Raw genomic sequence first — 13,390 nt, forward strand, 5'->3', positions numbered from 1 at the left:
TTTAAAAATATATTATTTAAAAAATAAAAAATATTTTAAAAAGTAATAATTATCGTATTTTATTTAAGATCATTGTAACGAGACTAGTTTATTATTTTAGTTTAAATTTAATTAAAGGTAATGAGAAAGAAATTTCTAATAAATGTCCTGATATGAACTAATCTGACAGCAACTGCAGAAAGAAAGAAAAGTCTCTCTTCCAAATTCCAAACGCGTTTCTTAGGCCAGGCTGCTTTCAACGTTCAATTCGGGGCTCCACACCGAAGACTAAAAAGGGTTTTGTTTTCCAGACATGCTTCACTCTCCCATCTCCATACTTTCTACAATATCACAGAATTTCATGGAAAGGCCAAATGTCGCCATCACATGTCCAGAATGTCAGAGTCAAGCAAGCAAATGAAGAAAACAACAGTCCCATCCTCTTAATTCCCCCTTGACAAGTTCAAAGAAATAGCAGAAGTGTTTTTCGATTATGATTTGTAAATTTTTTTATTTTTAACGTTTAAGCATTGAAACTAGAGGGAAAAATACAAAAACAAACCTCAATTTACTATAACAAACACAGCAAAAACATGGTGTTCTTTTGTCCAGAAAAAGAAGAAGCAGCAGAAGTCCTTTCATTTGTTTTTCTTTCATCTTTCCCGTAAAAACAGAGCACTTGGCTTTGAAATTGTAACACCCTTAAGGCCACAACCCCTCAATTCCCTCAGTGTCTTAAAAATCAGTTCTTTCTTCTTTTCTTTTCTTCGGTGCCTGCCATTTCTTTTTATTTTGTCCCTCTTCACCTGAAACTGAACCCGTCAAAAATATATACAAAATACTGCACACTTGCACATCCAGAGACAGAGAATAAAGAATAGAAAAAAAAAAAAAAACTTGGAGAATTCAGCTAAGATGACAACAAGGTATGTGCAGCAAAGAACCTCTATTTTCTTGTCTTTTTTGTTCTTGTTATTTCCTGCGGTGCTCTCTCAACTATCCTCAAACCAAACCAGCATCATGGTCAATCTGTCTAAGGTCCTTAACTTTTCTAATGCTTCATGGGATGCTACTAGAGACCCATGTTCTTGGAAGGGAGTTACATGTAGCTCTGGTAACTCATCAGTAACTGGTCTTTTTCTATCTATGTTTGGTCTCTCCAACTCTAATTCCTTGTCTGATGTTTGCAAGATTGAAACTTTACAGTCCCTTGATCTTTCTAAAAACCGTTTGAGCTTAATCCCAGTTGATTTCGTCAATGATTGTGGAAGGATTGATGGGCTAAAGTTGTTGAATATTAGCATAAATAAATTAGCTGGTCCTTTGCCAACTTTTAACGGTTTTGTTGGGTTAGAATCTTTGGACTTGTCTTTCAATTTTTTGTCTGGTAATGTTAGTCCACAGTTAGATGGATTGCTTGCACTCAAAAGCTTGAATCTTAGTTTCAATAAGTTCAGTGGTCCTCTTCCTGTAAACGTTGGAAAGTCCTTGCACTTGGAGAGTCTACAGCTCTCTACGAATCATTTCCAACGTAGTATCCCTCAAGATATCGCGAATTGTCAGAACTTGACCGAGATTGATTTTAGTGGAAATGTTCTTGATGGGTCTATTCCTTCTAGGATTGGAAATCTCACAAAGTTGAGGGTTTTGATTTTGTCTTCCAATAATTTGAGTGGAGAAATCCCAGCAAACATTTCAAATATTCCAACCTTGTTTCGATTTGCAGCAAATCAAAACGAGTTTGTTGGTAAAATTCCCAGTGGAATTACAAGATATCTTAGTTTGTTCGATCTTAGTTTCAATAAGTTAAGAGGGCCTATTCCAGCAGACATTTTGTCACAGTCGAAATTGCGGCTTGTGGATTTGTCTTACAATCATTTAGATGGTTCAATACCTTCGAGTATATCCGCAAGCTTGCTTAGATTGAGATTGGGAGGAAACAAGCTCAGTGGCTCGATACCTTCTTCATTTGGGACACTTGAGAAGTTGACTTACTTGGAGCTGGATAGCAATAGTTTGACTGGTGCGATACCTCCTGAGTTGGGTTCTTGCCATAGTTTGGCACTGTTGAATTTGGCACAGAATTACCTTGAAGGATCTGTACCTTCAGGATTGGGAAATCTCAACGATCTTCAAGTTTTGAAGCTTCAGCACAACAACTTGTCTGGAGAAATCCCTTCAGAGATCACTCGATTACAGAACTTATCAATCTTGAACATCAGCTGGAATTCGCTTACTGGTTCAATACCGTCTTCAATTTCAAACTTGCAAAGCCTTGCTTTCTTGAACTTGCAATGCAACAAGCTTCAGGGTCCAATACCTGCCACTGTCAACAGTATGAACTATCTGTTAGAACTCCAACTTGGGCAAAATCAACTAAATGGAACGATTCCATTGATGCCAGTCAAATTGCAGATTTCCTTGAATCTCAGCAGCAACCTCTTTCAAGGATCTATTCCATACACCCTTTCTCGACTAAAGGACTTGGAAGTTTTGGATCTCTCAAACAACAATTTCTCGGGCGAGATTCCCAACTCTCTTACTGAAATGGAATCCCTAAATCAGTTGATACTCTCAAACAATCAGCTTTCTGGAGTCATCCCAGGGTTCAGACCATTTGTGTCTTTAAGTGCAAGCGGAAATGCAGGACTTAGAAACAAGACAGCAACAATAACTCCCCAAGAATCCCCAAAGAAGGGGAAATCAGTTGCTGTACCGGTTGTGCTTGCAGTTGTTGCTGCTGTTCTTGCTGTTGGAGCTGTCTCGATTATTGTTGTATCATTATCCAGACGCTTTCTCAAGGTTAACAATCAGCAGTCACAATCAGGGGAAGAGCTTCCGCCTCCTCAAGTAATCGATGGCATTCTGTTGACTACAAATGGAATTCACAGGTCTAGCATCGACTTCACCAAAACCATGGAAATAGCTGCTGATCCATTGAACATTGAGTTGAAGACTAGGTTTTCAACATACTATAAGGCCACCATGCCTTCTGGAGCACGCTACTTTGTCAAGAAGCTCAACTGGAGCGACAAGATATTCCAATTGGGTAGCCATCATAAATTCGGACAAGAGCTGGAAGATTTAGGGAAACTGAGCAATTCCAATGTCATGACTCCTTTGGCCTATGTATTGAGCATGGACAGTGCTTATCTCTTCTATGAATACGCAGAAAAGGGTACCCTTTTTTATGTTCTTCATGGTAAACTGGGAAATGCTTTGGACTGGGCAAGCCGTTACAGTATAGCAGTTGGAGTTGCTCAGGGCCTTACCTTTCTTCATGGATGCACCTCTGGTCCGATTCTCCTCCTCGACCTTTCAAGCCAAAACATTTTCCTCAAGTCTCTGAAGGAGCCTCTCGTAGGAGACATTGAGCTCCACAAAGTGATTGATCCAACAAAGAGCACTGGCAGCCTTTCGACCGTCGCTGGCTCCGTCGGCTATATTCCACCAGGTAAACAGCCCTTTATGCTCATCTTAATTTGTATGAAGTGGTTGTGACCAAAATTCATGAATTTTTCCCATGAACATTGTTATTGAATAACTTATTGTGAATAGTTTCATACTGCTTAACGAATCCTTCTTTGTCATATGCTCGATTTTCTGGTATTGACCTGATGAGTGATTGCGGTCCTTACAGAGTATGCATACACAATGAGGGTGACAATGGCTGGGAATGTATATAGCTTTGGGGTCGTTCTACTGGAGTTGCTGACAGGAAAGCCAGCAGTAAGTGAGGGAACTGAACTAGCCAAGTGGGTCTTAAGTAAGTCAACACAGCAAGACAAGTGGGATCACATCCTCGATTATAACATCAGAAGGACTTCACCTGCTGTCAAAGGCCAGATGCTTGCAGTCCTTAAGATTGCCGTTAGTTGCGTTAGTGTTTCCACAGCAGCAAGGCCAAAGATGAAGAGCGTGTTAAGGATGATCCTCAATGCACGATGAGGACTCCTAGCTCAGAACACAATCCTCCATAGAAGAAAGGTTTCTTGCTGCAAAAAATGAGGCAGCTGTTGCAATTCAACTGGCTTGTATAATCTGCAATTCCTATGTATACATAATACATTGAAGAGAATTTTTGGGAATGTATTAATCCATCTCTCTGTTTTTGCCATCATTTGATAGCTCGCGTTTTGTCAAGCTCTCCTGGATCCAACGAGAGGTTTGAGGCGTTCTTCCAAAGTTATTTTTACCTTGCATCAGCTTTGCTTGTTAGAGAGTAGCGTGGCAAATGATTTGAAATATATACGGTAAGTTTCGAGTTCGAGTCAGAATATATATTTTTTATAAGAATCTAGGATACCCGGGATTTTACTTGTTACCTGAACTTATAAAATATGTTTTATAAAAAGTAAGGTTTCTCTAATAAAAAAAAATTTTTTGTTAAGGAGCAGAAGTCCTGTTAATTTAAAAACCTAAAAGTATAAGCTTTTTACTGTGTGCATAAACTCAAAACAACGTGAATTTTAACGGTATTTTGATGTCTTTGTCCTAACACAATTGGCAAACCTTGCTTCCAAGAGTACTTTGCATTTTTTCCAGGGTTTATTAGACATCGCTGAATTAATTGGGGATAGATTGATGTATAAATTTTATTTTATTTTCAAATTTGAATGATTTTTTTTATATATTCCACTTGGGGTATTTTTGTTTTTTGAAGTTTAATTGCGTAGTAAACTATCGAGTTGCCCCTGGATTTTAAAAATTAAAATTGTTATATAGGGGTATTTGTGTATTTTAATTTTAGTTTTTCAGCAATAATTGATTTTATAGGGAGCTGATATGCTTTTTATCAAATATATAATATTATTTAAATAATTATTTGGGAGGCTTGTTAGAGCTCCAGAAAAATTATGGCGGCGCATGTTGGAGGCTTTGCATGGCCGAAAGCGGCTTTTAAAGTGGTGATAGAATCTTCTTGGCGGCTCTTATCTGCTCAAAAGACATGTGTGATTTCATCTTTTCAACTGTCTTTTTATTTTATTTTTGTCTCACTCTCGTAAAGCATGCTGATCCTCAGAAGACTCAATGCAACTTAGATTTTTTATATATTTAATTATTTTAATTAAAATAATTTATAAAATTAGATTTTTTTTTCAATTTAATGCCACTTTGATTTTTTTTTATTATCAAATTTAATTTTCACTATTTTAATTGCTATTTATTTTATTTAAAATGGTTTTTTAAAATTTTTTTTTTTTCAATTTCATTCTCCTTGAGTTTTTTTTTTTTTAATTTGAACCTCATTTTTTTATTATTTTTTTTTACCTTGAAATTTTTTATTTTTTTTTTTATGATTTTATCTTTTGATATTAAATTTATTAAATGTTGAGTTTCAGATGGTTTTTAAATATTATTATTAATTTTAATTAAAAAATTCAATCATTATGTATCTAATAAATAATAATAATAAAAAAAAACCAACTGTACATGAAAATTCAATTAAAATTAATTTTTTATTATTAAAAATTTAAATAAAATTTGAACATGATTTTATTATATTTATAATATATTTACCTTCTAATCACATAAAATACAAACATATTATTTTGATATTTTTTATCAACTTGTTTTAATAATCACAAAATATAAATAGTAAACCACCATACTATATTTTATTAATTAGTTGATAATAAATGCATGTCTTAGCTTTGCCGGTTAGCACATATAGAGGTTAGAGATCACGGGTTAGAAACCTCACATTTATTTTTGTAAGTGCAACAGACGATCACATCTGTGCCTGACAAGAGATGGTGGGCTGGCAGTTCTAGCCAAGAGTGCAGGGGAAGGAGAAAGATACACTCAGAATTGATTTTTTTTTGTTTTTCAAGAGCAAATAAATGAGCAAAACCGCGACTATCCCAAATTCTTATAAAAAATACACGTCCTGACTCAAACTCAAAACTTGCTATGCAAATCTCAAGCCCTTTATTACCACCATATAATGCCTCTTGAGGACAAAAATTGAGAAATATATGATGCTAAGATACACTCAGAATTGATGCTAAGTGCTTCTTCCTAATCGCCAGATAGCAATCTTCTTCAAATAAAACCATCAATCCATCTGCTCAACTTCATGAACCCAAGAGAGAACATTGAAGACCACATTTCTGGTACACATAACTGATGTTTAAAACTACAATAACAAATCGCAAAAAAAGAAAAGAAAATGATAAAAAGCAAAAACATCCAGCCGTGACGACAACATTAACGTAAAAAAAAAAAAACTTGTGATATATGAAACCCAGATAAAAATTGCTGCTCAAAATTCTGCTCCTGTTCTACATAGAACTTTGGACAGAGATGATAGCTCCTGCATTTCTCTTTTTGGGTAAACTCCATGGATATCAAGGAATGATTACCGGAGGAGGGTGAGCTTTGAAACAGAGGTAAAGGGAAATCTTCAGGAAGTAAAGATATCTGCTGGGATTTTAATTAGAAGGTAAGGTCTTTGGGGTCCTCAATAATCTTTGCCAGTGTTTGCAAGAAGGCAGCCAGATCAGCACCATAGATTACTCGATGATCAGCTGTAACATTCACCTGTAGATATTGCATTTCCGGTGCAAGAAATATGAATTAAACTAATTGTCATAGAGAGATAACGTTTTCAGAAAATCAGAAAATGGCAAGCTTGTTACCTGCATCTGGTTCTTCATACCAATCCGGCCATCCTTGGTACCTACAACAGTTGGCTGTGATGCTCCGACGGCCATAATTGCTCCCTGCATCAACCATTCAGATCAATAAACCCAAACCACATATCAATAACTAATAACGAGCGTCCTATCTGCACTGGCCTCTTGTAGATGATCCAGCGGATATTTTGATTTCTATATTCAAGTGGAAACACTTACAGTTCCAGGAGGCAGAATGGCATCAAATCGATCCACACCAAACATTCCCAGGTTAGACAGTGTGAACGTGCCTGCAAATTATCACACAAGAACAATGAAATGCGATAGAAAAATATCACGGTAACATGTTTAATCCAATTGAAAACAGACCAGCAACCAGAGAACAGCCATGCCTATGAATCACTGAGAAAAGCAAATGAGAAACACATGGTAACTTCACATCACATCAAGGTTCTGACACCAGAATTACACATTAATACTTCCAGCATCAGAAAACACATAATAATAATAATAATTTTATAAAAAGAGCACTCCACCATAATGGTAAAAAAACAGTAATGACAACCATGGGATTATAGCCAATGTCACCATTTACAAACATAGCAAAAGCGAAGAAACTACCATCTCAATCCTATGAAACTAAGTTGTCGCTAGGCCTTGTTTGTTTGCTGAAAAGTGCTTTCCTATAAAACACTTTCCTTACTTTCTCATGTTTGGCTACATTGTGGAAAACTGATCAATAGAATTCACTTTCAGGTCAAAGAAAAAACATAAGCTTTTGGATGGAGAAAAGTGATTTCCGGTTTAAAAGATTGGAAAACGTTTTCCATGAAAAACCCAAAAACTAAAATGGTACACTACTTCGTTATTCTTATATATATATATAAAAGATAATTTCATAATAAAATACTTTAAAATATATTATTATTAGAAAATAATAAATTACTAATATATTTATATAGGAAATAATATATTAGGATATATTAATATACAATATAAAAGCATATTAATTTGATATATTAGTGCATATAATATTTTAATTTAGATAATATTGCTAGAAAATACATTAATATACAAAACATGTTATATTATACAATAACCATACATTTTAAATCATATAAATTATGTTATAAAATTAGGATACCATAGAAAAGAAATTTATTTTCAATGTTCTCCAAGCACCAAAAAATGATTATATGTCTATAATATTATATTTAAAATATTTATTTTATGTGTAGTTATATTTTATAAAATAATATATATATATATATATGTGATATAATAAATTCTTTTTTTCTACCATTACACTTTTTATATCTCATTTTTTTTTCTTGTACGTAGTCAAATAGTTACATTTAATGTTCTTTATATGTTAGATAAATTTAGAAAAAATATATATTTATAAGTGATTTTCCAACTTATTTTTTTTATCATAGTCAAACACTAAAGAATATTTTCCAACTCATTTTCCATAATACTGCCAAACATCATAAAATAATCTATTTTCCACGGAAACCACTTTCCAAAAGAAAAATATTGTACATAAAGTAGCTATGTTGATGCTTTAAATAAAATGAACAATCCATCAAACAAAGGATCTTGCACAAGAAATACAAATTAATACTTCAAGGATCAAATAATGACTATACAGTGCTCCACCACAATGGGAAAAACACGAGATTGAGAACCACAAAACTATAACCAATATCAACAATTGTGAACCTAGCAAAAGCAACCCTTCCCAACTTAGGGAAAGGCAGTGAAGAAACTACCATACAATCCTAAGAAACTAAGCTGTTGCTTAAATACATAAAGTAGTTCTGCTGATGCTTTACGTCAAACTATCATTCCAGTCCATCAATTTTGAAGTTACAACAATCCATTTAGAACTAGTTTTAACCATAGACAAGCATTCCTTACTAAAGTCCACACCTGATAAAGAGTTAAGATTCATATGTCTATGAAATCAACAACATGTTGATAAGCTATTGACTTAAATTATGCGACAAAATAAATTGTTGTAAACAATTTGGATGGCATGACCAGAACATGAATCACCAAGCTTTCCAGATAAACATATTCTGAAAGTTAAAATAAAAAATTGAGAGCAAGTAGTAAGAGTACCCGTGTTGTATTCTTGAGGTTGCAGTTGCTTGGCTCGGGCCTTGTCAACTAACTCCTTCCATTTTCTTGACAGAGAGTAAATGTCAACCTGATACATGAATTAAAATAAAGCACTAAAAATGAACAAGGATTTATCACCCAGAATATTTATAGAACAGCCCAAAGCAGAATAACATGAACCTTGTCAGCATCTTGAAGCACAGGTGTAATCAAGCCACCATCAATAGCCACAGCAACTGCAATGTTGATGTTACTATTATATGTAAAGCTATTACCATCTCGGCAACTAGAGTTTATTACTGGATGCTTAACCAATGCCAGTGCGGTTGCCTTTGCAAGCAATGCTGTCATTGTCACTCCCTTGGACTTGACCTAGAAATGCACAGAACAGGAAGCATGAAAGTCAGGATGAATCACCAGACAAATGAATTCAGTGCAAGACAATCAAAACATGCCATATAGACCCGGTCTTAAATTGCTGAATAATCACTGAACCTAAATTATTGAACACTCATAACTTCACAATTCTCTAACCATGTTGATAACTTCCTCTGGAAAGCATCAAGTAAACACGAATTTAATTGAACAGCATGTTTGAAGGGAGATTCCTATAAAACCTTTCTCTATACAGGGTATCGATTTATGTTCTCCTCTATCATCATTCTCAAAAAAAAAAAAAATAACTAAATGCAAATGCAGTAAGCTGTTTCAGGATACTAAACTATAAAAATCACAAACAATTTACCAATCTAGAAGCAAAGCAAGATAAAAAAAAAATCAAACAAAAATGCTAACTTCAAGTATAATACATAAAGCCATGTTAAGCTTCTGATCAATGTATAAAGAAAACACAATAGATCGTCATCTCATATATAGCATAAATTATCACCCTTAAGCAGCAGCAACATCCAAATATCACTACATCACCAACAAACAAATCCCAGCTCAAACATCCTAAATTGTGATTAGAAAAGAGAAAAAAAGGCTCAAAATAACAATGCTTACCTTCTTGTAGAGAGCATCAAGTGCATCAGTAGTAATAGTATACCCAACTCTAAATGTAGGCACTGACAAGCTCTCCACCATATTCCTACATACTGCCCCTTGCATCGTCGTAAAAGGCACCACCGATCCCAACTCAATCCCGGGCGGTGCCTGCACAGCAGGTGCCGCCGAAACCTTCGCTGCTGGGGAACCCAATTCAGCAGCCACTGCAGCAGCAGCCTCAACGTCCTTGGCCACAATTCTGCCATTAGGCCCACTCCCTATCACTCTCCCCAAATCCACCTTCAAATCCTTCGCGAGCTTCTTGGCATACGGCGACGCCACCACCCTCTTCCCTCCCTCCGACGCCGGATGCACCGCCGATGCCACCACCGACGGAGACGGTGGCGCCACCACGACTGCCTTCTCAACAGCCCCAGAACCAGTGGTGGATTCCGAAACCGGAGCCGCCGCCGCCGCCGGGCTGGAGATGTAGCCGACGAAGAGGAAGCAGCTTTAGACTTGGCCTCTTCAATTTCCTCCAGGGATTCAGCTAACAAAGCAATAGCCGATCCAACGGCAGCAACACCACCTTCCTCGACCATGATGGCAGCCAAGTAACCATCATAGAAAGTCTCAACGTCCATGTCAGCCTTGTCGGATTCAACAACAACAACACTTTCACCTTTAGAAAGCTTATCACCTTCGGACCTGACCCAAGAAACAATCTTGCCTTCAGTCATAGTAGAGCTCAAAGCAGGCATGAAGATTTCGCGGATCTTGGCATGAACGCGGGTGCGGGTTCTTGAAGTGGAAATGTGGGAAGCCCAGGAAGAAAGACAGGGTTTTTGGCGAAGAGAAGAGGAGGAAGTAAGAAATGTGGTTTGGAGAAAGAGAGCCATTGTGTGTGAGAGAAGTGGGAGTAGAGTGGTTTGTTTCAAATGGTTGGGTTTTGTTAAGAAATGAGGAATGGATTTCTTGGAAACATCGAAAGAAAGGGCGGAGGTCTCAACTTCGACTGCTCCAACTACCTTACCGGTGAAACACAAGACTTGATTTTTACTTTTTTTTTTTTTTTTTTTGGTCTTGTGTTTGGTTTTAGTAGTTTGGAAAAACAACGACGAGTCATTTGGTAGTTGTCTTTTTTTGCCTTTTTCTCAACCTAGAACAAATGATGAAATTGATTTAGAAAAAAGGAGTTTTTTTTAAAAAAATAGCATGGTTAAAAAAAATATGGCAAATAATACAGCCTAGAAAATATTTAAAAAAATAGTATTGTATGGCAAATTACATGTGACTCCATGCTATATTCATAAGTCATATGCGATTCATTAAAAATAATAAACAAAGATGGTTTTTCAACCTTTAAATTTCATATCATAAAAAAATTAACTCAATAATTCACTATTCAACACTTCAAATAAATTACAATTCAACACTCAACACAATTTAAAAATAAAAAATCAACACAATTAAAATTCATTTAACATTTTATTAAATTTAAACTAAACTCATAATTTTTATAACATTAAATCATATAATTTAATTACATCTAAAAATCATCTCAGCTTATGGATTGGCCTATACAACCCCAGCTTATCCAACTTGTGAATTGGCTAATAGTGCTTGTGGAGGGGGCGACATCAAAATCACCCCAACTACAACTCATTATTCACGAAAAGCAATCTCATCGTCTGCTAACGCCACTTCAAGATGCATATCCTCTTAAATTTTTTCAAGTCCACCATGACACAAATTAAGCATATTATTGACCAAGGCATGTCCCATCTCATCAAATTCTTCATAAAATATGGTTGCTGCTCTTCAAGCCCCCATATTAAATAATACATATAATATATAAATAAAAAATAGCACTCATCATTTATAATAATATGAAAAAAATATTTAAATAATGTTACATAAAAAGCTATTGCATATCAATCGAATATGTCATGGATAACGAGGCTCGTGATGCATCAGATTACGTAAATGTCTTGAAAAACATGACCATATAAGTATAATAAATTGGTGCATTATAGGATTAAATCAGTTATTGAATGTTGCTCCATAAATATCTAATATTTCCTAGCATGCTAAATATATAAATAAATTGCATGAGTTACCAACAAATTTTATCATCACTTACATTAATGACTAATACTACACAACATGTCACTAGAATCAATACAATCAGGGATGTGTTAAGACAATGTATCTCATTGGTATCAAAGCAGTGTAGTGGAACCTTTGTGATGCAAACCCTAGCGGAATTTAATGAAATTCGCAACTCTAATATTAATCTAATCGAAGTTTGTTGAGATTTGAATGAGCTTATTACAATGGAAGACTTGCTTCAAAGCAACAAGAATATAAACCAACTCAATCACAACGCCTACACCTAAAGATGAGCAAAGAAAGTATAAATTCACTACAAAGAATGGTCAATTATTTGAAGAGTTAAAAGTTCAATCAAGAACCAAGATTGAGCACCAAAAAATCAGCTACAATGTTGAAAGTATCATCAAAGTCTAGCCTGAAATTATTTAGAGTATTTAAACTTTAAGCCAAAACCTTAGTTTCCTTAATGGGTCTAACATAAATCCAAGCTAAAACTAGCCTAAACTAATTAAAATAAACAAAATAAACAATTCTAAAACCCAAACAAAATAAAGTTTAATAGCCCAACTAATTAAATAAGACAAGTTTGTTGTTTCTACATTCTGTTTGGCAATAACAAAACCCAACTTAAAACGGATGATTCTCTCTCATCTTAATGAATTAGAGGCGTGTCATACACCGTTGGAAAGATATGAAAGTATAGTTTTTATCCTAATTGGAATCACATCAAAATTCGATATGTAGCTCTAGTTATGACCAAAAGAGTAACAAAAGGTCAAACTGTCTAAATCAAACCTTCTTCTCTCAATGATTGTGTAATGAATGGTATTGGTTCCACCAACAAGCCCCTTTTGAACATGAATTAGATTAATCAAAACTTGCTCTTTATTATTATTATAAATCCTCTTGAAGTCCACCTTAGCTCATGTATTTTGAAGAAGTCCATTGTAAGCTTATTTGAACTTCTTATTCCTAAGCCTAGTAACTAGACCAACTGGAACCTCCAATGGATCCTTTGATAGTTGGATCACATCACTTTTCTAGTAATAAATCATCTCCTTCTTAATAAATTGGTGAAGTTTTTAATATCAGATCCTTGGTGTAAGACATTCATATCAACTCTATCAATATGATGGCCATCTTTGTCATCATTCGGTTTGGATTCTCCATAACAATATGGAGCAAATATCGATGTTGGGTTTGTCGTATTATCAACTAAACCAAAGATACTAATTGTTTGTGATTCTTATATGGTCCTCTAAGTGTAACTTGTCACTTAAGTAAACACCATATTACAGGAGTTTCCTCATCTAGGCTTACTATTTAAGTACAACTCTAGAATTTATGATCAATTATTAGTGGTCAAAACAAACATTAAATTCACATTGCTTTTACTAGAGATAGATACATTTATATAATGAGTTGGACTCACCTTATTTTGCATTCTCCCTAATAATTTCAACTTGAATTTTAAATAGATTCCAACCAATTCACTTATATAACAATCAAGATATCTCGGTAAGAGACATATAATATAACAGTTAAGA

The 13,390-nt window shown here is 34.9% G+C and overlaps 2 protein-coding genes across 2 annotated transcripts; one reads left to right on the forward strand and one right to left on the reverse strand.

Annotated features, from left to right (window-relative positions):
- The first annotated feature begins 341 nt into the window (after positions 1-341).
- LOC118035522 (uncharacterized) lies at positions 342-4,099 on the forward strand. The gene is made up of 2 exons (XM_035041113.2): positions 342-3,433; positions 3,620-4,099. Exons 1-2 carry the CDS (start codon positions 895-897, stop codon positions 3,925-3,927), a joined length of 2,847 nt encoding a protein of 948 aa, XP_034897004.1. The 5' UTR covers positions 342-894; the 3' UTR covers positions 3,928-4,099.
- Positions 4,100-5,958: 1,859 nt separating this feature from the next.
- LOC118035521 (dihydrolipoyllysine-residue acetyltransferase component 5 of pyruvate dehydrogenase complex, chloroplastic) lies at positions 5,959-10,802 on the reverse strand. Its single transcript, XM_035041112.2, is given in 7 exon segments — positions 5,959-6,522; positions 6,621-6,704; positions 6,837-6,907; positions 8,742-8,829; positions 8,922-9,113; positions 9,747-10,223; positions 10,226-10,802. Coding segments are annotated over 7 exon segments (1,419 nt in total). The 5' UTR covers positions 10,628-10,802; the 3' UTR covers positions 5,959-6,417.
- Positions 10,803-13,390: the final 2,588 nt, after the last annotated feature.

The sequence above is a fragment of the Populus alba genome, chromosome 13 (genome assembly GCF_005239225.2).
Source record: "Populus alba chromosome 13, ASM523922v2, whole genome shotgun sequence".
NCBI lineage: Eukaryota > Viridiplantae > Streptophyta > Magnoliopsida > Malpighiales > Salicaceae > Populus > Populus alba.